This window comes from Odocoileus virginianus, chromosome 7, assembly GCF_023699985.2.
Source record: "Odocoileus virginianus isolate 20LAN1187 ecotype Illinois chromosome 7, Ovbor_1.2, whole genome shotgun sequence".
NCBI classification, from domain to species: Eukaryota; Metazoa; Chordata; class Mammalia; order Artiodactyla; family Cervidae; genus Odocoileus; species Odocoileus virginianus.
In genome coordinates, this window is record NC_069680.1 from 60,525,929 (window position 1) to 60,553,393 (window position 27,465).

The following is a 27,465-nucleotide window of genomic DNA, read 5'->3' on the forward strand; positions in this document are numbered from 1 at the left end:
TTGACTGTAAAGGCAGGGCTCTCTGCCCACCTTGCTCAGCCCCGCTCTGGACTAGGACACAGATCAGTCACTGCACTTGGGGGCAGGTGACTAGACTCCAAAATGTATAGATTCAAAGGGTGGAAGAATACTGGGGGCATCGAGACCATTAAGAGAGAAAGGAGACCCTCTCGGGGCAGGGGGTGGGGTGGGGTGTTCACTATCTCCCATCCAAAGGCAGTGGACATCCCATCGGCCCAGTGGCTCTGGAAACAAGTAAGGGGGGCCGTCAAGTCAAGCGGAGCGGAGGAGCCTAGGAAAGTAAGGGCTGTCACCCCGGGGGAGCCAAGGAGGCTGAGGGGACGCTCGCCCCGGGCGCCCGGAGCCCCAGCTCTGGCTCCGCGTGGCACTTCCGATCCGCGCCCTGTGCCCCGCCCACGGGCGCTCTGCGCCCCCTGCTCCGACCCGCGCCCGGCCCCGCCCCGCCAGTGTGCCCACCCCCGGCCCGCCCCGTAGTCCCCTCGCCTGGCTCCCGGAGCGTCCCGGAGCGTTGAGGCGCTGGCGGACCGACCCGCCGGCAGTTGGCACTGGGACGCTGGCGCGTTGGTTGCTCCGCTCTCCCGCCGGCAGCCTCGGGCTCCCGGAGCCAGCGGTCCAGGCGGCGGCGCCGCGCAGGGGGCCGGGATCGGGCGGCAGGAGGCTGCGAGGCGGCAGTCGGCGGCGGCGGAGGAGGCGGAGGCCGGCCGGAGCCCCTATCGCGCCCCAGCCTCGCTTGCAGCCCAGAGCTTGGAGCTCGGCGCCCGCCCGGCCCACAGCCACATGGCTCCTCTCTGCGCACGGCTGTCCTGCCTGTTGCTCTTGCACTGTGCGCTCTGCGCCGCCGCGGGCAGCGGGACTCCAGGTGCGTGCGGGTGGGGTGCGCGGGGGCGCACCGGTTCGGTATGCACGAGGGTCGGGGTGGCCCGAGGGTGCCCGAGGTGCCCCGCAGCGTTGAAGTGGGTGGGAGGCTGTGCGCACACTCTGGCTGTGCTCTCTTTTCTTCCCCCAGTGCCGCCGAAGCTGTCGGGGATTTCTCTCCTTTTCTGGTGCGAGACTCCGAAGAGACCCCAGGAGAGGATTGGGGGATAGAAGCCTTTTCTGAGGGGCTGTGTATCTGTCTCTTTGTCTCAGCGTTTCTTTCTCACTCTCCTCTCCTCTTTCCCTGCCTTCTCTGTCTCTAGCTTGTATGCATGTGTGTACAGATAAGTGCGTGTAGATGTGTGTCAAGTGGTTGCCCCGCACCCCAGTGAACACCAGACACTCACACTCCTGCACAAACACACACATATCTCTCTCCCCCGGTATTGTCACGCTGTGTCTTGCAGACACCCTGTCACAGATACCAGACACGCTCCACCATCACCCGTGCAGTATGGGGTGCCCTTCTGGTGTCTCTGAGCATGGGGAGGGGGCTCTGGTCTTTCCCCCACAGAGTGCCTGCTCGTCTGAGCTCTGTTCATGTAGGAAACAGGATCCCTCTGGCTGAAGTCTTGAGGGTCTTCTGCTGGGCTGGATAGAACCAGAGGAGAGTTCCTTGTCCCCCACCCCTCATAACTGCCTTGGGCATGAGGGATTTTCAGGACACATCATTTTCTAGGTTTTTATCAGTGCCGTGAAGGGGGCTGGGAGGCAAGAGATAGAGCCGTGTGGAAATGAAAATTCCTCCCAAGCTCCTATCCATGAATCACTCGGCCTGGAAGCCAGGGAGCTGTCATTCCTGCCCGGCCTGGCTGGGCTTAGCGAGAGCTGTGTAAGAACGGGCCGCTGGCACGTAGCCTGGAGCATGGGGCCATGACCTCACACTTAATTCAGTCCGAGTGGGCAGGTCACCCGTGCGTCTCCTTTTATTTTTGAAGATCTATATTTACCCAGCTTGGGGCTGGGCCATGTAGAAATTTCAGCAGCCATTGTGCTGCTTAAAAAAGTTTCCTTTCTAAACTTGGAAAAACATACAACCTGTATTCTTTCCCTTCCCTCTCCAGCTCCTCTTTTCTCCCTGATGCGTGCCCAGGATGCCCTGAGTTTCTAGGTGTGTTTGTTTTGCCAGCTGTGTTCTAGGAGCTCATCGAGGAGGGCCCTACCCCAGGCTGGGCTGGTGACTTCAGTTCCCTGGGGAGTTTGGGCACATCTGGCCACCCCTCTCTTTGCCCAGGGGCTTTCGGGGAATTTCCTTTGTAGTGCCCAAAGTTGGAAGGTTTGTTGCTAGAGTGACAGGATTCTGTTTGGCATCATTTATTTTCCTCTGCTAAGCGTAACAAAGACCTGGGGATTATTGCAAGCAATTTGGGTCTAGCAATTTATGAACCTGAACACTGATCATCTGAGTGCAGAGATCCAAGAGCTGAGGAAGCACTGGGTGAAAAGTGGATGAATTTGGGCTAAAGGGGTCCCTCCAAAGTGACAGTCAAGGTTGCAGATCCTTTCCTGTCCCCATGGGGTTTCCCGCTGTGCAATCCTATGGGCTGTGCATGCCAGGCTTCTCTGTCCATGGGATTTTTCAGGCAAGAATACTGGAGTAGGTAGCCATTCCCTTCTCCAGGGGATCTTCCTGACCGAGGGACTGAACCTGCATCTCCTGTGTCTTCTGCATTGCAGGCTGATTCTTTACCCCCAAGCCATCCGGTAACTCTTTCTTTATTTCCAACAGAGCTGCGCTTCTCAAGAAAACTCAGTGACTATGGTGTGACAGTGCCCTGCAGCACAGATTCTCAGGGACGCTTCCTCTCCCATGTGGTGTCCGGACCAGCGGCAGCCTCCGCAGGGAGTATAAAGGGGGACAGGCGGCCCTCGCCACCGTCGCACTCCAGTCACCTGCGGGTGGCTCGAAGCCCACTGCGCCCTGAGGGAGTGACCCTGCAGCCTGGCAGGATGGGACGCTCCTCCCTCTACTTCAATGTCACTGTGTTCGGGGAGGAACTGCACTTACACCTGCGGCCCAACCGGCGGCTGGTTGTGCCTGGAGCCACAGTGGAGTGGCAGGAGGATTTTCAGGAGCTGTTCCGGCAGCCCTTGCAGAGAGAGTGTGTCTACACCGGGGGTGTCACGGGCATGCCAGGGGCAGCTGTCGCCATCAGCAACTGCGATGGATTGGTAAGGGACAAGCCTCTCATCAAGCTCCACTCCCTCATCCTCTCCCTCACTTCCCGCCGTCCCCCCTTCCGCCCATGAGCCAGACCAATGTGGTTTTCTCCTTGGCTCCCATGTGTTTGGGATTCCTGTGGGCACGGCCTGAAGTCTGGGCCAAGTCGGGGGCTGCGCTGCTTTCCAGAGAGAACCCCACATATCCCACTGGCCACCAGGTTCACACTCTGTCGGCTTTAAAGTGGCCAAGATAGGATTGTACCTTATCCTGTTGATCCCCCACCATCTACTGACACACCGGGACCACAGCTCACCTGTCAGGGATCTGAGTACAGACGCATGCAGATGTGAGGCAGGTGGGTTTTGTTGGGGTTGGGTCCTGGCTGCGCCACTCATGAGCCACCATGCTTTGGATATATTACTTGACCTCTGGTGGCCCTTTCCCTTGCACGTGGAGCAGTGTTTAATCTGCACATATTTACTGTGCGTGCTCCTGTGTCCAGCCTCGTGGATATGGCACTGCCTAAGACAGACATGGCCCCTGCCCTCCGGGACCTGAAGTGCTGGTGATGACAATATGACCGACCTCACCAGGCAGCATGGCCAGTGGTTGGCACCTGCTTGGCACATGGTCAAGGCTGTCGGTATCAGCTGCTGTTACTATCTTTACTACTGTGTCCTTCCTTGTGCCCCACTGTCTCTGGCCCCGAAGCCAGCCTGCTCTTCGTGGCTCTCTGCTCTGAGTTCCCTCTCTTAGGGCTCCGTCCTCCCAGGCAAGGGAACCTCCTGTAGTTGGTTCCATGTTGCAAACCAGAAAACCACAGGTGGCTTCTGTCCTCCTCACACTCAACTCCTGCTGGATCCCATTTCCCTCGCTGCTCTGTCTGATGTGAGGCAGGCCCTCATGAGCCTCCTTGGCAGCCCCAGGCCTGCATGGGTGCTGTTTCCATGGTCTCTGCTTTACCAGGCACAGGCTGATGTGTCCAGGAAAGGACCTGCTCGCCCCTTTGCCTTTCGGCTATAAGAGAGGGATGAATCAGATGGTGCAATTGTAACGGCGGTTCTTTCCTCACTGGCAGGGCTGGGAGCACTTCTTACCATTTTCCCATTCTTAAGAAGTGTCTTCCTGCTCAATGTCATGGCTCCTTTGTCTAGATCAGTGTTTCTCAATCTTTTTATTCATTATCATCCTCCGGAGGAGCCTTTTAGATACGTTACCTCTAATTGCTCCCCAATGAAACCCTAATAGCATAACTGTATTGAATATGTCTTTAAACTCTCTGTGTATCTATGCTTTATGTATGAAATGAGTGAATTTTTTTGCTTCCCAAAGAATCAATTTTTGCCCATTGGAGACACCAGAGCCCCCACTGAAAGGCATGGTCTAGGCAGTGGTTGTTTCTTAGAGTGGAGTGTATACCAGAATCACCTGGAATGTGAGGGTTCTGTGGAGCAGACTTGGAGGGACCCAGACAGGAAGGCCAGCTGGAGGAGGCTGAGACCTTGTCCTTCTGCCAGAGTGAGGCTTGGCTGCCAGCCCACCCTGGCTCAGCAGTCCAGGGACTCTCCTCAGCAGGAGCCCTCAGTTGGCCTTGGCTAGCACTGTGCTGTGGCCACCGGTTTTGGTTGAAAAGCCAGAGTGACTTGGGAAGTCACCCAGAGATGCAGTGTCTTTACAGACAGAAAGCACCAGTGCACGTCGGTGGCTTGGGCTGAATGACAAGGTTACTTGAAGTCATCAGTCACATGGGTTTTAAGCTGTCCAGTGACAGAGATGGTCTCCTTGACCACCTCGATTAATGTCTGTGGGCATCTAAACAAAGGCATGAGTGGTGATCATTGCCAGTAATAGATAGCTACTCACCCTCTTTGCACTCTGGAAACCTTGTTGTTGAACCAGCTCAGCCGCTGTTGACAAGTGGTCATGGATGCTGACATTGATGACTTGTGATGGCCTCTGAGTAAACGTTCTCAATTGGCTGTGTGACCTGGGCAGGCCACTCCCCTTCTCTGGACCTATTCTTTTCATTTGTCCAAAGAGGGGCTTCCCTCGCTGCTTGCTGGCAGATGGAAATCAATTCTGCGTGACATTTGCAGAAGTTGGGTCCGGTGCCAGAGGCCATCCACAGGTAGGCTTCTGGAAGCCTGTTCCACAGTAGAACTGAGGCTCTGGGAGTGGCTTGCCTGGTCCCCTCGCCTATGGTGGGAGGAAGGAGTGGACGTCATGGGCTGGGCCCCTGCTTGTCCCTGATAGCCCTCAGCTGTCCCCAGAGACCAGTCCCTAAGTCCAGCTCTTGGGAATCTCCCCGCCCGGTTCCCTGACAGGGATCACAGTCCAGCACAGAGGCCCACTGCCCAGGTGGGAATTTCCTCACTGCCCTGTGAGGAAAACTGCCCTGTGTCCCATGAGATCAGATGCTATTCGCCCTCACCCAGCTGAGCCACCTTGGGGTTCAGAGGCCACAGTGCAGCCCTTCTGATGATCAGATTTAACTCTGAATCTTTATGCGCCCTCTGGATTTTAACCCCATCTTCCTCTATATCTTAAATACTAAATACAGTCATTCATTCCAGAAGAATATGTAATGACAGCTGGCCACAGGCAGGGTCCACAGGGAGACTGAAGAAAGTGCAGGTGACACAAAGAAGAACAGTGACAGTCACAAGCCACAGCCATAGCCCAGGCGCAACACACATATTGTTGTGTGCATTCATTAAGCTTATCCATTACATAGGCGGGGAAACTGAGTCATGGGGAGGAGACATGGAGATAATACAGATAGCTTCTATTGACACAGGGTTTCATAGTTTGTAAAACTTTCAGTTGTACGAGTTGTGTATGCATATAGTGTTGTTGCCCTGCCTTGCAGAGTTAGGTCCCTGCCCTTAGGGGACTTGGGGTACCCCACAAATAGCATCAACATTAACTTTTTGGTTTTCCATAACATAGTGGGGATGGATACTTGGCAAGTAGGAGTGACTATTATTGTTGTCTTAGCAAAGATGATATTTGAACTGGGCCTTGAAGGATGACTAGAAGTTTGTTAGGGCCAGTGGGTGAGGAGGGCATTCTGGGCAGAGGAAAGAGCTTGCCAGTGAGGGAGCAGCATGCTGGTGGGGCCAGGAACGGGATCCTAGAAGACACACTGGGCAGGTGGGCCTTGCTCTGACCTTGAAGGAAGCACACGATGGGAGAGGGGCCCAGGGCAGTGATGTGGCCATCTGTCATCTAAGAGTCTGGGCCACCTGTTGGGAGACATGACTGTGTGATCCCAGGCAAGCTACTGCCCTCTGGGCCTCCCTTGCCTCCTGGGTGTATCCTGGAGCCTGGACTGGATAAGCTCAGAGCCCTTCCACCTCTGGCATTGGTACTTTGTGACACAGGCAGGCCTTGCTGGAGAAGCTTGAAGCAAGGCTGCTGTAAGTCTGTAGTTGACTGCCCCTTCCTGGCGGGGCATGGGACCTGTTTTTACCAGGTCTGGGCAGGGCAGCAGGTGCAGAGATGAAGGACATTAGTCCTGAGCTTGGCCCTCATGGCTGGGCAGACCTCCCAGTTGTAAATGTTCTGAACAAATCCTCCTTTGTGTGGACAGACTTGCAGCCGTTTGGACTTGAGCTGTTCTGTCCGGCAGCTGTCTAAATGGGTGACTTGATCCTCATTTCCAGCTGGAATCTGCAGTGGGAGGCAGTGACCGTGACCTCTTCCACTTCTTCTGCCATCCCAGAGTCACTCACCATGGGCACCAGGGCAGGCATAGGTGGGTTCTGTGCACTGCGGTTAAATTCATACCTGAAACTGAGGAGCAGGCTCTTTGTCTTACTTCCTTCTGGCTCTGCTGACAGACCCGGCGTGTCGGAATCAGAAGGGGGTTAGAGGAGGAACCCAAGAATGAGGAAGCTAGGATCCCTGCCCTGGATGAATCTGGAGGGTAATGGGACTCAGACATAAAAGCAGACAGATTGCAGTCTTTCGTGAGGCAGCAGGGGGAAGACCCATTTGTTTTCATTAGGTCATCAAGGAAGACTCCTAGAGGAGGTGGCATTGGCTCTAGACTGTTTAGACATTATAAACACAAAAGAAAGTGTCAGGCCCTTGGTCAGCAAGAGAGAACTGCTGATCCAGGGCAGCCTTGAGGATGTGTAGGGGAGGGGAATAAGGGATGTGGGGAGGCCCAGTTGTTCCTGTAGAGGGTCTCCTCTGCGTGGGGGGCAGCTGTCAGACCCTGGGGTCCCAGACTGGGGGTGGGCCCAGGCAGTGGCAGCAACCTGCTGGACCACTCTGGAGGGCCTCCCTTGGGGAGCCTGAGCAATCAAAGCGGCAGTCCCCTCAATGCTTCTGTGACCCTAAACCTCAGGGTCTGTGGGCAGGGAGGGCCCTCTGCTAGCACCTGTGCCTCTGAAGTCCTGGGAAGCACGTGAAAGCTTGGGGTGGAGGCCACTTTGTGAGTCCTGGAGGGATTGTGGGTTGCAAGAATGGGGTCAGCAGAGTGGGGCCCCTGTGAACCATCTGGAACCCAGGCAGCCAGCCTCCTGAAGGCCGCTTACCCCACTCCTGTCTCTGCCTCCTGGGGTTGAGCCTTGCCACCTCTGCACTGGGGTGATGGGGGCTGGACTGCCTCATGTCCTGCCTTTGCCCTCAGTGTCCCTGTGAGTCATGGGCCTGGCGTGGAAGCAGCCGCACGTGTGAGATTTGTCACCATCTGGTTCTGTTTTCCACCGTCTGTAGAACGTGCATTTTTAACGGGTTACAGAGGAGACAGACCCCTGGCAGGCAGGGCAGGGGAGGCCAGTGCCGGCTCTACTTCCTGCTCCTGCCTAATGTGCGAGTCCCAGCAGCATTCTGAGCCTCAGTCCTTTTGTCTTTAAAGTGCAATCACAGTGCCTGGTGGAGGGAGTGTGTATTGGGGATTGACAGTTTAAATGGTCCAGAATTTCTTAATCAGGTGATGAGATGTCCTAAACTTGATTGTGGTCATGGTTGCACAACTTTATGCAGATACTAAAAACTATCACATTCTGTACTTTAAATGTGTGAATTGTACGGTACATGAATTATGGTTCAATAAAGCTGTTACCAATAGTACTTGGCCTATAGAAAGCCCTGTAACAGACATTTTTAGTCATTAGGAGGAAAAAATGATTTTTAGTCTTTTAGGGTGGCAGAAATTGTGCGGTTCTACTCTAGTGCAGATTAGCTGCATGACCTTAAATAAATGTCTAAATCTCTCTGTCCTTGGGATTCCTCATCTGCAAGGAGGCAAGGAGAATAGTCATCTATAGGTGTTCAGAGGATTAAATAAGATAACTAAAAAAGCGAAGAGTCTGATATATGTGCAGCCTTAAAATATGGGTATTATTAATCGTAACATTTATTGTTTTTATAGTAATTACTACAATAATTACAGTTATCATTAATGGAGAGAAATAAGTCCCTTGTACTGCAATGGTATGTAGATTATCAGTGCTCTCTGATGTGAGCCCTAGGCTACCTCTGGTTCCCAGGTTGGCCAAGCCCTGCCTACCCTCTGCTATGGCAACTTGCTCTGCAGAATGAGTCAAATGGTGCTTGTTCAGTGCATGGGAGTATATAATGACTGGTCTGTAATACCAGTCGTATCTGAATAGATCCGACTTTTAGTCGGATCTGAAAGTATCTGGACAGATACTTTCCAGGGCAGGCATCTGCCTGAGAGGTGCCAAGTGGAGCATTCTCTTAACAATCCGTGGGCCCCTTCCCCCAGCCAGGTTCTTGACCAGGCTCTGCTGATGCAGGGTTGGAACTCACACCACTCTCCGTGTACTCCAGAACCCACCATTTAAAGAGAAGACAAATGTGCACAGTGGACAGCATGAAACAAGTTCTGCATAAGGTACTTGGTAGGTGGCCTGCGGGTGAGTAGTAAAGAGAGGTACTCAGGGAAGGCGTCTTTATCAACTGAGCTGAGACCTGGGTTTGATCCCTGGGTCGGGAAGATCCCTTGGAGAAGGAAATGGCAAACCACTCCAGTGTTCTTGCCAGGGAAATCCCATGGACAGAGGAGCCTCATAAGCTGCAGTCCGTAGTCGCAAAGAGTCGGGCACGACTGAGTGACTAACTCAACTCAGGGAAGGCTTCACAGTGGAGAGTACTTTTGGGCTGAGTATAAAAGCATAAAGGCCTTCCCTGGTGGCTCAGACGGTGAAGCATCTGTCTACAATGCGGGAGACCTGGGTTCGATCCCTGGGTCAGGAAGATTCCCTGGAGAAGGAAATGGCAACCCACTCCAGTACTCTTGCCTAGAAAATCCCATAGACGGAGGAGCCTGGTGTCCATGGGGTCACAAAGCATCGATAAGAGCTTTTAAAGCCAAGAGGTAGGAATTGTAGGCATTCATAGGGAGGGAAATCCTGTGTCTTCATAGGATTCAGGAAATGACAAGTCTTCACAGCTCTCCATGGAAGAGGGGAGTGATGAAAATGTAGTTTAGAGATGCCGTGCCTCACTGTGGGGCTTAGCCTTGCCCCTGTGCCCATAGGGAGCCATGGGAGGTTTATAAGCAGGAGTCACATTTGTATTTTTGGGAAGATGCTAATCTTTCCAGCTGCATCCCAGCACAATGCCATTGTAGCAGATTTGCCTGGGGCTCATCAGTGTCTGTGCCAATATCCATCCTTGCCCTGGGTTTGCTCCTTGCTGGTTACGGGTTAAGTGAGCTTTCCTGACAGCTCCTTGGGAAGCCCCTGGCCCTGCCTTGCTGTCTGTGCCTGTCCTGGGATGTGGAGTATGAGGCTTGGAGTTTCAGAGATGCCCTCATCCAATGTCCAACATGCCTGTCCCCATACATCTTGACCTGTGGGCTGCCTATCTCTACACGTCTGTGCCAGCAGCCATGGGAGGGGCAGAGGATATCCGGCCTCACACTGATGCAGAGACTGTCCCCTTGCTCCATGTGCCTCTCCAGCCTTGGTGGTGGTGCCTGCTCTGCAGACCCCCAACCCTTCCTGGCCGGGTTGGTGTGTTGTCACCTTACTCTGCAGACCCTGCCTTTGCTCATTCTGTTCACACCTCCCACTGCCTTCCCCTTCCCTCTGCTTGATGCATCTGCCATCTTGACCACCCGGTTCCCAGAAGTCAGGAACTGTCTGATTTCTCTGCATGCTGAGCACAGGGCTGGGCTCATGATACAAGGGAGGTCACGCTTCAGGAGCAGGGCGTAACACAATAAAGAGAAGAGGGCCAAGTGCTAGGGGAGAGGTGGGGCTGCAGCAAACTCCTGTTTGAAGGGAGTGCCAGTCTGGTATCACATTTGAGTATTTTAAGGGGAAATCAGAAATAGAGATTTTTAAGCAAAGTATTCTATATTTTAAGACCGGGTTTGGGCCCAGTATAGCAATATGGTAGGTTTTTTTTTTTGGGCCAGTGTGCTGTACATGCAGGGGATGAGAGCATGACCCCTGCAACCAGACTGCCTTGGTTGAAATCCCAGCCTTAACCTCTTTCCTGCTTTGTGGCCTTTGGCAATTGCTGAGCCTCTCTATGCCTCCATTTCCTCATCTGTAAACTGAGGATAATATTAGTCACTCTATAAGAGTTGTCATGTGTGCAAAGAGCTCTTTTAGCCTAGTACCTGATAGGCTTCAGCCCTTGCTATTGAATGATGTGGATTTATTGGTTGAGTCTGCCAGTCTGAGGGATTGGGTGTGGGAAAGAAGAGGAGAGGAAGTCAAAAGCACCCCAGTTTTCTGTGTGACACTCCTAGAGGGGTCTCTGGGCCTTCAGCTGGGAGGGCGGAGCCTGTTGCATCCAGCCTCACCCAGGCCTGTTCATTTTTCCTCAGGCTGCAGCTTGCTGCTTGCCCCAGTTTGCATTCTTCCCCTGGAACATTCCCATCAGTCTCCTGAAGGCCAGGGTCTGAGCCTAGTGACCTGTGTGTCTCTACGACCCCAGCACCTGCCACAGGGTAGACCTTCAGTGGATGCCGTGTGAGCTGACGGATGGGGAGAGGGAGCACGGACGTCTTGCTTTCAGAAGCAGCATAAAGCTCATGTTGGCATCTTCTTATCCCCGCCTGGGTTCAGGGACAGGAGAAATTGTGTAGCCATCTTTGCAGTCATTCTCCCATACAGACCCTAGGCAGGTGGCTTGATCTCTCTGAGCCTCAGTTTCTGTATCTGTAAAGTGGCTGTCCCTACCTTGTAATTTTGTTGATTAGAAATTAGGCACTTAAAAGTGGTGCCACAGTGCCCAGAACAGTAAATGGTAGCATTTGCCACTATTATTGTGGATCTCTTGGGATAAATACAAAAACTGTGGTAGGTTCCACGATGGGTTTTTTCCCAGACCCCTGGATGCTCATTCTAGTGCTCTTGCTTCCCAGAAGGCCAGTGGGCCCTCCGTCTGAGTGGCCCAGGGTCTGGGTCCTGGGTGGTTTTCTACTCCTCAAGGCATCTGATCTTGTAGTCTCACCTTTCTAGTCTCCCCATGGCTGTGCCTTGCTGTCTGCCCTGGGTTGATAATGTACGTAGGATATGGAGTAGAAGCCAGACATCAGCTCACTGCCACTCCTTCCTAGCAGAGCTGGCCTCCCATTCCAGGGAGGGTTGGTCTGGGGGCTGGTTTTATTTTTCTTCCCTGGCATCTTCAGGTTGGCTGGAGGGAGGGTGGCTTCTGGGCTGCTCTGTGGGCTGGTGAGTGTGGTGGGGGCTGCGCTTGCTTTCCATCTGCCTTCCAGCCTCAGTGTGGTCCAGGCCCAGGGGTGGGCTTTTGGTGAGGACTCGGGGAATTTCCGCATTCCCTGGACCCTGCAGTGGAAAGTTCCCAAACCATCTGCCAGGCCTGGCCTTCTATCTTCAGCATGCAGGCCTTCCCCTGCCTCTAAAGCCTTAGAAACAACAAGAACAACAAAAGGAAGAACAACAGTAATATTTGTAGACTGCCTCATCTCTGGCAGCTCCAAGGAGCTCCCTATTAGCATAAATAACCCTCATGTTATGAACACCTCCAGCTCAGCTTCATTGCCAGCGTTCACCCTAACTTTGGCCTGAGTGTGGGCAGCTATAACTGGAAGAGACTCTGGGGGCCTCTTGGTCCCCTCCTCACTTTCCAGACAAGGAAACTGAGGCTCAGGGAATGGAGACTCCCCCAGGGTCACACAGTGGTTACCATCAGGGCCACTGGGGTTCAGGCCCTTGAGTCCCAGTCAAGTGCTCCCCACCCACCCCGCCACGATCCCACATAGCCTCTCCTGAGTTAGTAAACAGGAATTGCTCCTCAAGGTCATAAACCCTGTAAGGCCAGGACTCGGTGGCCATGACAGTGACTTCAGAACACAGATGCTTAAGGGACTGGTCCATCAATTGCCCCATGGGGGGCGTCCTGGGAGTCCTTGTGCCTGGGTTCTGATTGGGGGTGTTTGTAAGGCTCCCACTGTAAATGTGAGTGGCTCAGCTTCTTCAAGTCATTGTCCTGAAGACTGGGAAGCCCCTTAAGAGAAAAAAAATGCCAGCCTCTCTGTTAGCAGGATTTGAAGCTCAAATGAACCCTCCTGGTGCTTGTCAGCTCCAAGTGGCCATTGCCACTTTTTATCTGTTTTCATAATTTTGGAGGGCAGTGGGGTGCTGTTCTGCACACACTGCTTGTCATGGAACATGAAAACCCTGCGGTCTCCTTTTCTTCTGCTTTCCATAACGTGGCAGAGATGTCAGTAGAACAGGCCCTTTTAGAGAAACGTCTGAAGGTAGGAGTGTTTGCCAGGGCATGGTCATTCTGAATGCAAACCTTATTCCCAACGGGTTACTTAAAGCCCTTTGTCAGTTTTTGCTTTTAAGCCAGCCAAATATTTGTACCTTTGATCAGTCCAGAAGACACTTGTACCCCCAGGCTGCCCTGCCCCGCAGCAGAGGTTCATTTCCGTCCCTTGAGGTTGGCAGGAACCCACACTCTGAATTAGCTCCTCCAGTCCAGAGAAGCCTCATTGAGCCCTTGATGTTTCATCACCTCATAATTCACAGTCCCGAGGCTGTGCCCTGAGCCACAGCCGCATTTTGTGAGAGAGGTCTCTCATTAAGGGCCCAAGAGGGTTCATTTTGGAAACTTGGATTCGAGGATGTCTGCTGAAGGTGATTTTGTTCCGAAGTTGGTCCTGTGTTGTGGATCATTATTTGTCCCCCCTGTGGAGAAGCTCACATCTAGAAGAGGGACAGACAGACTTATCTGGGAGGGATAGAGCATCTGCCAGGAACCACTGGAGGGGGCAGTGATGGGTACATTTGAGCTGGGCTGGAAGCGATCCTCAGAGCTGTCTGCAGGGCATGAGACCAGCATGGACAAGCATGGCTCCGGGTATAAAACAGCCCTGTCTGGCTTCAGCGGGGGGTGGGGGGGGCTGGGATTTTTGTCATTAATAATCCCCAAAGGGAAACAAACATGGCTTGACAAGAATAACAAGTGGTGGGGTGGTCCAAGGGTGATGGCAGTGCCCTTCCTAATGGCCCTCCCCACTTCACTTCCATCCATGCCCCTGGCCATCTCTTTACCATCAGCAGCCAGAGCAGTCTTGTGGGAGCCAAGTCCTCCCCATTATACTCTTCCTGGAGAAGCCAAGCAGGCCCTGGGCGGCCTCCCTTCTTCCAGGCTGCCTGTGACACCCCTGCCATCCCTTCACGGCCCCCTCCACTCTCCTCCCTCCCCAGATGCTGCATGCACCCACCCCTCATCTCACCCCTTGCTTGTCCTCTGGGGTCCCGTCTTAGTGACATCTTCCCTGACTCCCTTATTTAAAATGTCAACCTCCAGTTCTCTCCTCTGCTTCCTGTTTCTCCACTGGTGTGCCATGTTTTTATGGACCACCTGTCTCACCTCTGGTGAAGGTCGGCCCCAGGTGAGGAGGGGTTTTTGGCTGTGTCCCCTGCACATCTGGAATGGGGTCTGCTCAGCAGTCATCTGAGGAATGAATGAGTAGTAGTACAGACAGAGGTTTAGGAGAAGTAAACTGCAGAGATGTAAGTGAACATGTAGAGTGAGTGGGGAACCTGTTGAGTGGCCTGAGTGACTGGGACGTGGGCATTTGAACTGCTAGTAATAGGGGTTAACACAAACAAGCTCTGGGGAAGTGTCAGAGTTCTAAAAGATTTGGAAAACATGCTAATGGTGCCGGGCCCTGGGCAGGGTTAAAGATAACAATGGGCCTCATTTGATGGTGCTTTCTAGCTAATGTGGCTTTGTCCACTTGTCCCCTCTGTAGAGGAAGGCTGCTGCTGCTGCTAAGTTGCTTCAGTCGTGTCTGACTCTGTGTGACCCCATAGACGGCAGCCCACCAGATGCCCCCTTCCCTGGGATTCTCCAGGCAAGAACACTGGAGTGGGCTGCCATTTCCTTCTCCAATGCATGAAAGTGAAAAGTGAAAGTGACTTCGCTCAGTTGTATCGGACTCTTAGCAGCCCCATGGACTGCAGCCTACCAGGCTCCTCCATCCATGGGATTTTCCAGGCAAGAGTACTGGAGTGGGTTGCCATTGCCTTCTCCGGTAGAGGAAGGCAGTGATGCCTAAATGTTGTCAGGAGCCTGTCAGGAGTTCAGGCATCTAGGTCCACTCATCTTTCCATTATCCTGTGCTCATGTGCCTTCTGTAGGGCCCTCTGGAGTAGGCTGATGTCAGGGTGGATCAGAGGGGAGCCCTGGCTGGGACAAGTGACCTTCTGGGGCCCAGCCCTCAGCTGCAGCCGCACCTTTTCCTGGCACCACCCCGCCATCCTCTGGCTTGCTTCTGAGCTGTAGGGTTCAGGCCTTGATGCGGGGAACCATTCCCCAGCTCAGGGCTTGGCAGCCACACTGCCTCCTGGCATTTGAGGGCTGGTTCCTGTCTTCTCGTCACGAAGCCCCCACTGCTGCCAGGACTTTGGGCCAACCAGGGGGCCAGGCAGAGCTCCCAGCCCAAGCTTGGTGGGCCATCCATGGTGGTGATAGAAGGGTAAGCCTCAGAGCCACGTGGCTCCTGGGCATGGGGAATGGAAACTGGGGGCGACTGCCAGCCTGGCAAGGCCTGCCCTGGACTCTGGCTGGGCTCCAAGGTGGGAGTTTGCCGCACAAGGGGACTCTCTGAACACCTGCAGGTGAGGCCCTGCCCTGTCGCTGGGCCAGGACCCCTGCTGCTGGGAGGAGGGGCATCATAAAAAGCGAACACCCTCCCTTTTAAGCACATTTGCCAAGCTGGAAAAAGTTGCAAGAAGATCTAAGCAACTCTGTTCTCCATGGGGCCAGAGGATAGAATCACTCACTGCTTTCAGCAGCAGCAGCCTCATAGAAAAGATATTGTTATTAATCGTCCTCAATCTCTGCACCATGGGCTCCTAGCTGGGGGGTTGTGACATCATTGGCTGGCCACTGGCCACACCAGTAGGTCACAGGTTCCCTCCCTGCTTCCCAGACACTCTCAGCTCAGGGCAGTTTTAGCAACTCACTCTTCACTCACAGTGGAGTGGCACCTTGAGGGGAGAGGGTGGTGAGGTTCTGAGACAGCACCTAAGGCGTAAATCACATTTGGTCCAGGTGATCCTTGGCCATGCTCAGCCCAGGGCGATGCTCGCGGGGTAATAGGTGTGCAGTCACCCAGCCTGTCCCGACTCCCCTTCCGCAAATCCCGTTCAGTCAGGGCGTGGACTTATTGTCCTGTGTCCCCTCTCTTTCTTGCCCATTTCCTGTATAATGGCAAAATAATTCTGGTCGAACACTGCCTGCTGCTACTGCTCTCTTTGTGAAACATGGATGATCACTTAAACATCCATTTCGTACCATTACACCATTTGGAAACTTCCAGAATTGAGGCCAGGGGTTCCGAGCCCTGGCTGCACATTAGAATCACCTGTGCAGCTTTGAGACCCTACTGATGCTTGCTCCCCCAACCCCACCACAGATGTAATTCATTTGTCTGGGCTGTGGCCTGGGCATCAGGTGTTCTGCAGATTCCACAGGTGATACTAATGGGCATCAAGGGGTAAGACCCGTTGCAGTAGCGTTCTGGCAAAGTCTGCTTTGTGTTTGATGGAAAAGCTGGGGTATCAGGAGAGCCAGGCTGAAGAAGGAAGGGAAGGGAAAGGCTGCCTTACCTGCCATTAGGTTGGGCCTCAGGAGGGGACGTTTTCCTCTCATTATGTCATTCCCTTCAGTTTCAGGAGTGGAAACTGAGGCTTGGAAAGCATCACCCAGCAGCTTGAGTTGGAGCAAACTCCGGGAGATAGTAAGGACAGGGAAGCCTGGTGTGCTGCAGTCCATGGGGTTGCAGAGAGTCAGACATGACTTAGTGACAGAACAACAGCAACCCAGCTGGGAAGGGTGCTGGCTGGATCGCGGCCACAGGTGTTTCACTGCCAAGTGTAGCTGCTAAATCCTTTACAAGGAGGTTGGGTGATAGAAGATAGGGGTGACATTGGGTTTATTTCCTTTTAAACTTTGTTTTAAAATCATTGTTATGTAATTTTTACTTGCTCATTGTAGCAGGCAAGCATTCTGTGCAGAATTAGCTTTCCTGTTTAGATAGGGGAATCAGAAAAGTTAGAAGACATCTAAACATTTATAGAGAAGGAAATTGCCTACAACTTCACACTTAGGTGGTGCATTTCCACTAACCTTTTTTCTGCCTGTGTTCCTTTTAAAAATTTTTTGTTGGGAGTATAGTTGCTTTACAGTGTCTTGTTTCTGCTGTAACAGAAACAAGAGTTTCTGTCGTATAGCAGAGTGAATCCGTTATACTATCCATATATCCACTCTTTCTTAGATTTCCTTCCCACGTAGATCACCACAGAGCATTGAGTCTCCTGTGCTGTGCAGTCAGTCCTCGTTAATTATCTATTTTATACATAGTTGTGTATGTTCCCAATCTCCCAGTCCATCCCACCCTCTGCTCCCCACCTTGGTGACCATAAGTTTTTTCTCTGCATCTGTGGCTCTATTTGTCTGCCCATGTTCTTTCTCACATTTACAATTCCTCTGAACCAGCCTCTCCTTAGTAAGGACTTTTTCCTTAAGGATGCTTACCCATTGGTATTTTTTCTCAGGGATTTCTTCCTGTGTACACACAGGGGATCTGAGCAGGTCAAAGCCAGGTTGCAATGGAGCCAGGACTTAGGGGCGAACCATCCGTAGTTCCAGAATGTTGCTCCCTTCATGAGCCACTGGTACTCCCAGGCCCACTTTGAATCATAGTCGTGCTAATCATGGCAGCAAACTCTTAACACTTACACAGACTTGCTGCTGGCTCGGACTGTTCTAGATTCTCCATGTGTGTTTCTCCAAGCAACTCATAAGATCAGTACCCTTATAGTCCTGAAGCACAGGGATGTTTAGTAACTTGTCCAGGACTCCATGGTTTGAGCCATGGCAGGCCCCAGGGATCCGGCTCTAGGGTCTCTGCGTTGACCCAGCATACCCACCACATTGCTTCTCCTTGAGGAGGATCTTTGCTGCTAATGGACTGGGCCCGCCACAGCTTCCCTAGCCTTTCCCCCGGCATCTCCCATGGGATGGGGCCTGCAGAGGTCGTGACCCTGCGAGTGGGCCCAGCCTGCAAGCGTTCCTCCAGATAACTGCCTCCAGCTGGTGGAGGCTGTCTGCTTCCTGCGTCTCTTCCGAGCCTCCGGCGGTTCTGGGAGCTCTGATGCCGCCCATGTGGGGTGTGTGTTGCCCTTTGGGGCCAAGCCTGGCGGCTCCCGGCTCCATCCTCCGAGGGTGCCTTCCTCCGGCCTGTCCCCAGGGCTGCAGCTCGGCGTGAACCAGCTTTCAGACTCGCCTTGGCCTGGGCTCAGGCCTTGGCAGCCCAGCGTCCAGCAGAGCTCCTGTGGCTTGGGGCTTCACATCAGGATTGAATTATGTGGAACCTCAGCGTCCGCAGGCTTTCATCCTGGCTGTGCTGAGTCACGCTTCCGTGGTAGCAGGCAGCCCGCGTGCCTCCTGCATGAGTCGGCTGAGGGCATGTGTGTTGTGTCTCCGTGTGTTGTCCCTTTCTGTGCCCCGGGGGCTGCGTGTCCCTTGTTTCCATGTCTGCATGTCATTTCTCTGCCTGTCTCGTATCTCTCTGTGTATACCAGCCTTATTAATGGCTTTATTGAGATACAATCTACCTAGCATGCAAATCACCCATTTAATGTGTACAGTTCAGTGGATTTTTTATTAAATGCACAGAGCCGTGTAATTATCGTGTATGTGTGCTCAGTCTTGTCTGACTCTTTGCGACCCCATGGACTGTAGCCCACCAGGCTCTCTCTCCATGGGATTTTCCAGGCAAAAATACTGGGGTGGGTTGCCATTTCCTCCTCCAGGGGATCTTTCTGACCCAGGGACGGAACCTGCGTCTCCTGAATTGCCTGTATTGGCAAACAGATTCTTTACCACTGCACCACCTGGGAAGCCCATGTAATTATTACCATGTTCAATTTTAGAACATTTTCACTATCTCAAAAAGAAGCTCTGTGTCTTTTATCAGCACCCGCCACCCCAAATTCGTTACCTCAGCCCCTGGCAGCGACTAATCTATTTTCTGTCTCTCTAGGTTTCCCTGTGTTAGACTTTTACATGAATGGAATTGTATAATATGTGACTTTTTGTGACTGACTTCTTTCACTTAGCATAATGTTTTCAAGATTCATCCATGTTGTAGAATTTTTCAGCGTTTCTTTCTTTTTTATGGCTGAATAACATTCCATTGTACGGATACACCACATTTTGCTTATCCATTCATCTGCTGATGGGTATTTGGGTTGTTTCCATGTCTTGGCTGCCCTGGATGTTTGTGTAAAGGTTTTGTAGACTTATGTTTTCATTTCTCTTGAGTTTATACTGAGTAGAATTGCTGGCTCATGTGGAAACTCTGTTTAATATTTTGTGAACTGCCAGACTGTTTTCCAAAGCGGCTGCATCATTTTACACTCTCAGCAACAATGTATGGAGGTTACAATTTCTCCACATCCCTGTCAACACTTGTTGGCTTCTGACTTTTTGATTCTAGCCATCCTTGAGGGTGTGTAGTATCTCACGGTGGTTATGATGTGCATTTCCATAATGACTAATGCTGAGCATCTTTTCATGTGCTTAATGGCTGTTTGTATATCTTCCTTAGAGAAATGCTCAGATTCTTTCACCATTTTTCTTTTTTTTTTTTTTTTTGCTTTATTTTTTGTTTTTAAAATTTACTTATTTATTAATTTATTTATTTGACTGTGCCGGGTCTTATTTGCAGCAAGCAGGATCTCAGTTGTGGCTTATGGGATTGAACCTGGGCCCCCTGCATTGGGAGCATGGCATCTTAGCCACTGGATCACCAGGAAAGTCCCTCCATCCCCATTTTTAAATTGGGCTGTCTTTTTATTATTGAGCAGTAAGTGTTCTTTATATATGTTAGATATGTCACTCGTAAGGAGAGCTGAGGTGGATTTCTTATGTTTTTGTACCCCCACCATCAAGCCCAGCATGCAGTAGATGCCTCATGAAAACGTGAGGACCTATTGAGGGAGGAAAGGATGGCTTCAGGGTATAGGGGTTTGTGGGTAGGGCTGCCCCCCCAACACTTGTCGTGAATCAGAGACAATAGCCCAGGATGACTCCTCAGAGGGACTGGTCCCTGCAGGCTATGCTGGATGCGTCTTTCATCCAACTGACTTAACAAAACCAGGAGGGAAGTTGGAAGACTTGCAAAAACCTAGTCCCTGGGTCCACCCATCCCCTCGATTTTTGACTTGAGCAGCTAGGGAAAAGAGTGTCATTTGCTGAGATGGGGGAAGGCAAGGGGAGGAATAGGTCTGCGTTTAAAGGTTGAGGTGCCCAGCAGAAGCCCAGGGTCTCTATCAAGGAGGCTGTTGGCCATTCCTCCGTGAAATTCCGGGAGGGGTCAGGGCTGAGGATGTAACTTGGGAGGTACTGCAAATACAGGGTATGTAAAGCCGTGGGATCAGGGGAAGTCCCCAGGAAGCATGTGTGTAGCTGGAGGAGCTGAGAGAGACCAGGACAAAGAAATGACGTCTGGCTCTGAACACGAGAGGTCTCAGGTGACTGTGACGAGGGCAGTTTCCTGGAAGTAGTGGTTCTAGAAGCCCCTGTGGGGTGGATAGAGAAGAGGTACAAGGCACAGAAGTGGAGGCAGTGAGAAGTGTGCACAGCTGTGCTGTGGAGGGAAAAAGAAACCCTGGCAATAGCTGGGCAGAGCTGGGAGGGAATTTCACAGAGATCAAGTGCATTCATGTGTCAGCAAAATGATCCAGGAGAGAGGGAGGACCTGGTGATGCTGTAAAGAGGGATGCTAATTGCAGGCGTCAAGTCTTGAGGTGAGATGGGGATGGTCCTAAGTTCAGTGTATGGCGGGAGGAGAGGGAGGGCATGGCTATGGGAGTTCATGCTGCGATGGGAGAGCATGCTTGATGGTGCCTGTTTTCTCCTTGAAAACAGGAGAGGGTGGGGGTGGGGACGGTGTTAGACATCCAAGCCCAAGGGAAACTGAGAACACCAGTGTAACTGGGCAGTGTTGCGGATTCCCCAGTCAGCATCATGTTCACCTGAGAGCTCTGGCCACTGATTTCAAGTGAGACACATGGGCACCATGTGCATTTCCTCTGTCAGTGTGCAGACATGGAGTGGGTGGAGTCTTGGCTTGAACAAGGACAGAGGCTTCTCTGGGAGAGCAGGATGGAGGGAAGGGTGGGAGTGAGTTATGAGTGTTTGCAAAACTATTATGTATCATGATGGAGAAGTCCAAGGTTATAAGAAGGGAAGTAAGGACTTGGAGGGGAGATTGACAGTGGTGGAATGGTGGGGTCATGTGTTGGAAGTCTTAATGAAGTTTAATGGTAGCTGGAGCCAGCATGTTGGAGTTATCGACGGAGAGAAGGAGATACCCATAGTCAAAGTTTCTGAGGTTGTGGCAGGTCATATGGTCTTGGGGGGAGCCTGGCTGGCAGTGGCTGGGGATAGAAGCAGGTGGCTATATTGGGGGAGAAGCTGGTGGAAGCCACTTCTGATTCTCATGCCACTCCTAGTTGTGTATGTCACCCCAGCCTTCACTCACTGGGTTATCTTTTGTCTCCTCCAGTGGTATAGTTTCAGGTTAAATTTGCTGGAAGCCTAGAACCTAAGACAGCAGAGCTGGCAGTAAAAGCCTCGTGATGGAATTTCCAGAACAAGTTCAAGCCTGAGAACACACTCTCAGGGAGGTGGCAGGATGCTTGGGTTGGGGGTGGCCTGCACTGCTTGATTCTCTTCTGGGGAGGCCCCACAGAGACTGGCTTTGGAAGGAGAAGGAAGGGGAGACTGGTCCACTACTCCATCTTGAAATGGGTCCTCTTTCTGGGCATTTGACACAAGTTAGCCAATCTGAGGGTGAAAGCAAGGGACCTCAGGATTCCCTTTTCCCAGAGGACCTGCAGCTGTCCTCTCAGAGCCAAGTCACTGGCCCTGCCTGGACCCAAGCTGACCCTTGCTCACTGTCTCTGCACCTGACTCAGCACAGATGGACCCTTGCCCTTGTCCAAGGCATCCCTTGGGGATCTCTTTTTGTGGCCTTCCTTGAGATCTGTCTGTTAGCTCATTGTACCCTCCCCTCCCAGTTTACATGCAAGTATGTGCAATTTTAGAATGAACATGTTATTCTAACATGTACATACTAATTTCAAAATAATGTGACTTCAATTATGTGCTAAAATATTTGGGACCTCACCCTAATGATAGATAGCTGCTGGTAACCGAGTGAACTCATTTATGACCCACAGTAGTCACCTACCCAAGCATCACCTGTCTTCTTCAGGTGACCTGGAATTACGCTTTGGACTTGGGTTTTTTCCTGAGGGGAAACTGGGCTGGAAAACCACAGTCAGTTAACATGACCTGAAGGCCTCTGGATGAAGACTGTAGCAGCAGGTGTCACCTTTGCAATCAAAAACAATGTCACAGCCATATTAGAAAATTCAAACCGGCCCCTCCATCGGCCATGCACCTTTCAGGAAAGGGCCCTCAGCAACAGCCATGTTAAAGGGTCTAGACCAGGGCAGAGGGGGGCCAGGCCTGCCCACTGGTGGGTTTCTATTTGGAGAAATTGCCTGAGGGCCTGTACAATGTGTGGCCCAATTGGATAGAATCAGCTATTTGTTGTTGTTGTTTTTATCGCATGAAGTCTTTCCAGTATATATTTCCTGCTTACTGTTTCCAGAAGAATAAATTATGGGTGAAAACAGATACAGCTGACATTTATTTTCCATTTTACCAGGATTTATTTTCTCCCTCTTTCTTGATTTCTTATACAGAAATTTGATTTGATTTTAGTGTCTTAAAATTAGCTACCACTTTTCAGAAGTATAAACATCTTATAAATTGAGAGACAGGAGTAATTTGGAGAGGAGGGGGAGAGCCGGAAAGCTCCTGTTGCCAGTCTGTCTGCCCTGAGTGGTGCCTGGTTTCCTGGCCAGGGCGGTGCTGAAGGGGAGCATGGGCCAAACCTCTCCTGGTGCAGACAGGGAAACCGAGGGTCTTGGGAAGGGACCAGCCCAGGCTGCCTCCTGATCTGGTGGCTGGGCCTGCCTTCCCATCCCTTCTCCAGGAGGAGGGTCTTAGATACTAAGAGAGAGCCCAGACTTGGATTGGGATTGCCTGTCAAGACCTGGGCATGAGGCCCAAAATACATGAAGATGATCACTAGGGAGGTCTGCCTTCAGTGCCAGGGAGGGCTGGTGAGATCCTCAGTTACAAAGAGATTTGAGGCTTATTTTCCAGGCTGCATGTCAGGGCCTTGGGTCTTCTCCCTAAACAGTTCACTGTGGTGGGAAAATAGGGGTTCTTCTAGCTGTTCCCTGGGGAGAGGCCTGAGGATGTGTGGGGGAGCTAGGCTAGTCCCAGGAATCCCAGGCTTCCTTGTATGGTGGAGCAGAGCTGGTGTGTGAGGTGGGAGTCCTTTCAGGGGAGCAGTCACTTGGGCAGTGGGCGGGGTTGGCTCCCTTTAGAGCTGAATGCTGAAGCTTTTGCTCATCCTCACGGCAGTGGTAGAAGGTGGACTGGTTTCCATCGAGTGTTTTTGCCCAGAGGTGGGAAGGGAACAACCTGCTTGCTCTGCAAGGTCAGAATCAGGGACTTGCAGATGGGACTATGAGAGGAACGTCTCCTTGCTCCAAATGGGCCCCAGGTCAGGAGCGAGCCCCGGGATGGCTTGAGGTAATGGAGCCTAGTGATGAAGATCCACATGGAGCTGAGCTCTGCTCTAGTGCGGTCCCTGACTCGATGAGTGACTCTGTTTCCTCATCCATGAGATGGGTCTAATATCAGTGCCTACCTCATAGGGTTGTTGTAAAGATGAATTAAGATGTGTAAATGTGAGTGGCAGACACTCTTAGTGTTGTTATTCATTCAATAAGTTGTGTCCGACTCTTTGCGACCCCATGGACCATAGTGCACCAGGCTCCTCTGTCCCTCACTGTCTCCCGGAGTTTGCTCAGATTTATGTCTGTTGAGTCAGTGATGCTATCTAACTTATTACTAGCAATGGTAATAAGACTTCACAAAGGGCAGAATGCAGGGAAGTATGTTCAGCTCAGTAAGACAGTAAGAGTGTCCCTGCAGAGAACAGGTTACATCTTGAGAGGGGGAACTCTCTGTCACTAGAGGCATCCAGGAAAATATCAGAGGTCCCCTGACTAGGATATTGAGACCTGAGACTGGGGCAGACATGGTGATCTTGAATGGGGGACATGAGCCGGAAGGGAGTGCCTTATAGCCCAGCCCATTCTGTGCGCATCTTTCTGTACCCTGCAACCCTCATGGGAGGCCCTGAGGTCTGGTGGCCATGGTGATTCAGTGGGTGGTGAGGCACAGGGCATGCCAGATTCTGAAGAATCCTCTGGGGCAGTGGGGTAACCAAGTTCCAGAATAGGGGAGGCTACAGTGAAGTGACCCAGTGTGTGTGTGTGGGGGGATCGCTGAATGGAGTCTTCTGCCCCCTGGTCTAGAGAACTCTTCTCTGCTAGAGGAGGGATATGATGGGCAGAGAGAGAGCAGCTGCAACCCTTGGTGAGCCTGGCTTTGTGTGAGTTTGGCCTGGATGAAGCACAGGTCATCTGACTTCTGCTTTAAGGGTCTCTTGCTTTGCCTGGTCCAGGGGGGTTCAGTGGGGTGGGAGCACTGGCCTTGGGGACTAGACGGGCGTACAGAAGGTGGGATGGGATGGATGGGTGGTGGAGAGTCTCTCTTGGCAGCTGAGCTGCAGAGCTTTGGGTGGAAAGCCCTGGGCCCTGCCGCCCTGTGCACCCTGGGAGACTGGCTTCCTTCAGGGCCTGTGCAGTGGCAGAGGCTCTTCGACTTGGCCATCACTTATGCAGGGCTTCCCTGGTGGCTCAGATGGCAAAGAGTCCACCTGCAGTGCAGGAGACCCGGGTTTGATCTCTGGGTCGGGAAGATCCCTTGGAGAAGGAATGGCTACCCAGTCCAGTATTCTTGCCTGGAGAATTCATGGACAGAGGAGCTGGGCAGGCTACTGTCCATGGGGTCGCATGGAGTCAGACACGACCGATTGACTAACACACTTCCTGTGCAGGTTTGGCGTAGCCTCTGCCCATGAGCCTGGATGCCTCCCCAACCCCACATGGCTGTTCCTGCTCCTACATCTGCATCCAGGACCCTTACCTGCTGTGTCCTTTCCAGCTCATGTGGGTTTCTTTTGCCATCCCATCAGTTTCTCCTTCTCTCACCATAGTAATTACCCTCCCTCTGGCCATGGGGATCAAGCAAGAACTACCAATCCCAGGGTGACTGTGTGAATCAGGCCAGACTGACCACAGGTCTCCTGGGCTGTACCAGATGGGACTATGCAAGGAAAGCCTTCTTGTCTCTGGGATCAGAGCAGAGATGTACCTGTGAGAACATACCTTGTCTGGGGGAGTGAAGCTGATGCAGAGGAGCCGTGAGGAGGGTGCAGACAGAGCCAAGGCATTGGGCCCCTCATTTCCAGCCCCTGCACCTGCCATGGTTTGTCCAGCGACCTACATGCTCCCCTTTGGTCCAAGAGGGTGCAAGCTGACTCTCTGCCCCTTGCAACCATGAGCCTGGTGGGTCCCTGTCCATCAGGGACACCTGCCAGAGCACCAGGCCCAGCAGTTTGGCCATCTTCTGCTTCTCTGTGGTCTCCTCCGTCCAGATGATGAACAGCTCATAGCCAAAGGCTGGTCTCATCATCTGTTTTTCGCTGCCCTGGGCACGTGGCAGGCACAGAAGTTAAAAAGAGAGAGCACTTTAAAAGAAAGGACACCTGCTTAATATAGAGTTTGATGTTGACATTTTAATAAGCAGACTGGAGCTTTTGCAGACAGTTGAGTGTCTCTTGATAAAATGGTTACCTTGAGGAGCTCCAGACTTACTCCGGTAATGCTGCTAATTTTTTAGAACATTTTTTGGCCTCCTGATTGGTGTGGAAGGCAGCTCTCTTGGTTTTGATCCAAAATGGTGTTGGCAGTTTGATGAAGAGACATAGCTGGGAAGGACAGGAGGAAGATGGGCTGCTCTGGGAGGTTTGAGGTTATGTGTGCAGGAAGCCTTGAAGGGAGTTCCCTAAGAAGCAAGCTCAAAACAGGCTGAGGTGGGAAAACGGGTGGAATTTAGTTGCGTAAAGTAATGACTGCTTTAAAAAGAGGCAGCTCCTATTCAAACAGGAAGGCCCAATAGATTCATAAAAATGGTTTCCTTCATTCCCTGTTTTGTGTTCACAGCTGCGTTCCCAGTGTCTGGCACAGGGCTGGTATGTAGTAGGCACTCCATAGGTGTTTGTTGAATGAGTGAAGGAATTCAACAAGTAAGTATTTATTAAGGATTGCCTCCTATTTTCCAGGCACCGTGGTGGGTGTCCCTCACTGCTTTATAGAGCTGACGTGTGCGTGGGGGCGGGAGACTGTATAGCTACATATGTATTCACACACATTTCGTTATATGTTTCATTTACCCCTGTGAATATTGCCTTCGTTTGGGACCTAATAACATGTTGGCTGGCCTTGGCCAAGGTTATATTTTTATTTTTTTTAATTTCCAAAGCCAGCACTTGATATTTTTAGGGGACTGTTTTGATGCAGGTGAAAAATCAGATTAAAACATCAAGCACATGCTCCTGGGGCACTGTCCTCGCTCGTTTAGTGTCAGCAAACATGAGCTGCACACACACATGCTTTAAATCTGAAATAACAGCACTCTTTGCTGGAATTGGGGTCCAGTGCCCACCTTAGGGGGGCTTCCCAGGTGGCACTGATGGTAAAGAATCTGCCTGCCAATGCAGGAGACATAAGAGATGCAGGTTCAATCCCTGGGTCGGGAAGATCCTCTGGAAGAGGGCATGGCAACCCACTCCAGTATTCTTGCCTGGAGAATCCCATGGGCAGAGGAGCCTGGCAGGCTACAGTCCATGGGGTTGCAAAGAGTTGGACATGACTGAAGCGACTTAGCATGGATGCACCTTTGTTTAGAGGAAATGTTACATGGAACCCCATGAGTGCACAGCACAGTAAAAGTGGATCTGTTATGGACACGGTGGGAGGGAGGGAGGGGGGGAGGAGAGAGTGGGACGAATGGAGAGAGTAATATAGCGTGGAAACATCTACACTACCATATGTAAAATAGATAGCCAGTGGAAATTTGCTCTATGACTCAGGGAACTCAAGCCAGGGCTCTGTGACAACCTCGAGGGGTGAAATGGGGAGAGAGGTGGGCCGGAGGTTCAAGAGGGAGGGGACATGTGTATACCTATGGCTGATTCATGTTGATGTATGGCAGAAATCAGCACAATATTATAAGGCAATTATCCTTCAATTAGAAATAAATCAAAGAAAAAGAAAAGTGGCTCTGCTCTGCTTGTGATGGGCATGCGGGCCTTTGCTTGGCAGCCTAACACCCTCCTCCCACTTCCCTGCTGGCATCTGAGGGCCCCCAAGCCTCTAGAGGAAGAGCCTGCTCTTGTGTGGTCACACTCACTTGCACACACACACACCTGTTCTGCTGTGTGTTCACATCTCTGCTCTCTCCCGCTTCCCCCCTGCTTGCTGCATCCCTGGTTCAGGCCGGCCTCATCCGTACGGACAGCACCGACTACTTCATCGAGCCCTTTGAGCGCGGGCAGCAGGAGACGGAGGCCGGCGGGAGGAAGCATGTGGTGTACCGGCGGGAAGTTGTCAGGCAGCCATGGACAGAGCCCCTCGGGGACCTTCACAATGAAGGTAGGCTGTGGTCGGGGGTGCCAGGTCTACTTCCCTCCACATCGCAGGGATGTTTTCAGGTAACTTCTGGCCTGGGCTTTTCAACTCCTGGCCTCAGTCTTCTCGTTGGTGTAATGGGTCTGGGCCACATAGATCTACTGTACCAGCAGGGAAATTGCCCTCCATTTTAGGGGC

The 27,465-nt window shown here is 52.1% G+C and overlaps 1 protein-coding gene across 2 annotated transcripts in view; it reads left to right on the plus strand.

Moving 5' to 3' along the window:
- Window positions 1–530: 530 nt before the first annotated feature.
- Window positions 531–27,465, plus strand: part of ADAMTS14 (ADAM metallopeptidase with thrombospondin type 1 motif 14) — a 94,034-nt gene continuing 67,099 nt past the window's right edge. For both annotated transcript variants that reach the window (XM_070470771.1, XM_070470772.1), the window contains exons 1-3: window positions 531–880; window positions 2,666–3,108; window positions 27,135–27,291. In XM_070470771.1, coding sequence (XP_070326872.1) covers window positions 799–880; window positions 2,666–3,108; window positions 27,135–27,291 — 682 coding nt within the window. In that variant the 5' untranslated portion in view covers window positions 531–798. The remainder of the gene's footprint in view (window positions 881–2,665; window positions 3,109–27,134; window positions 27,292–27,465) is intronic.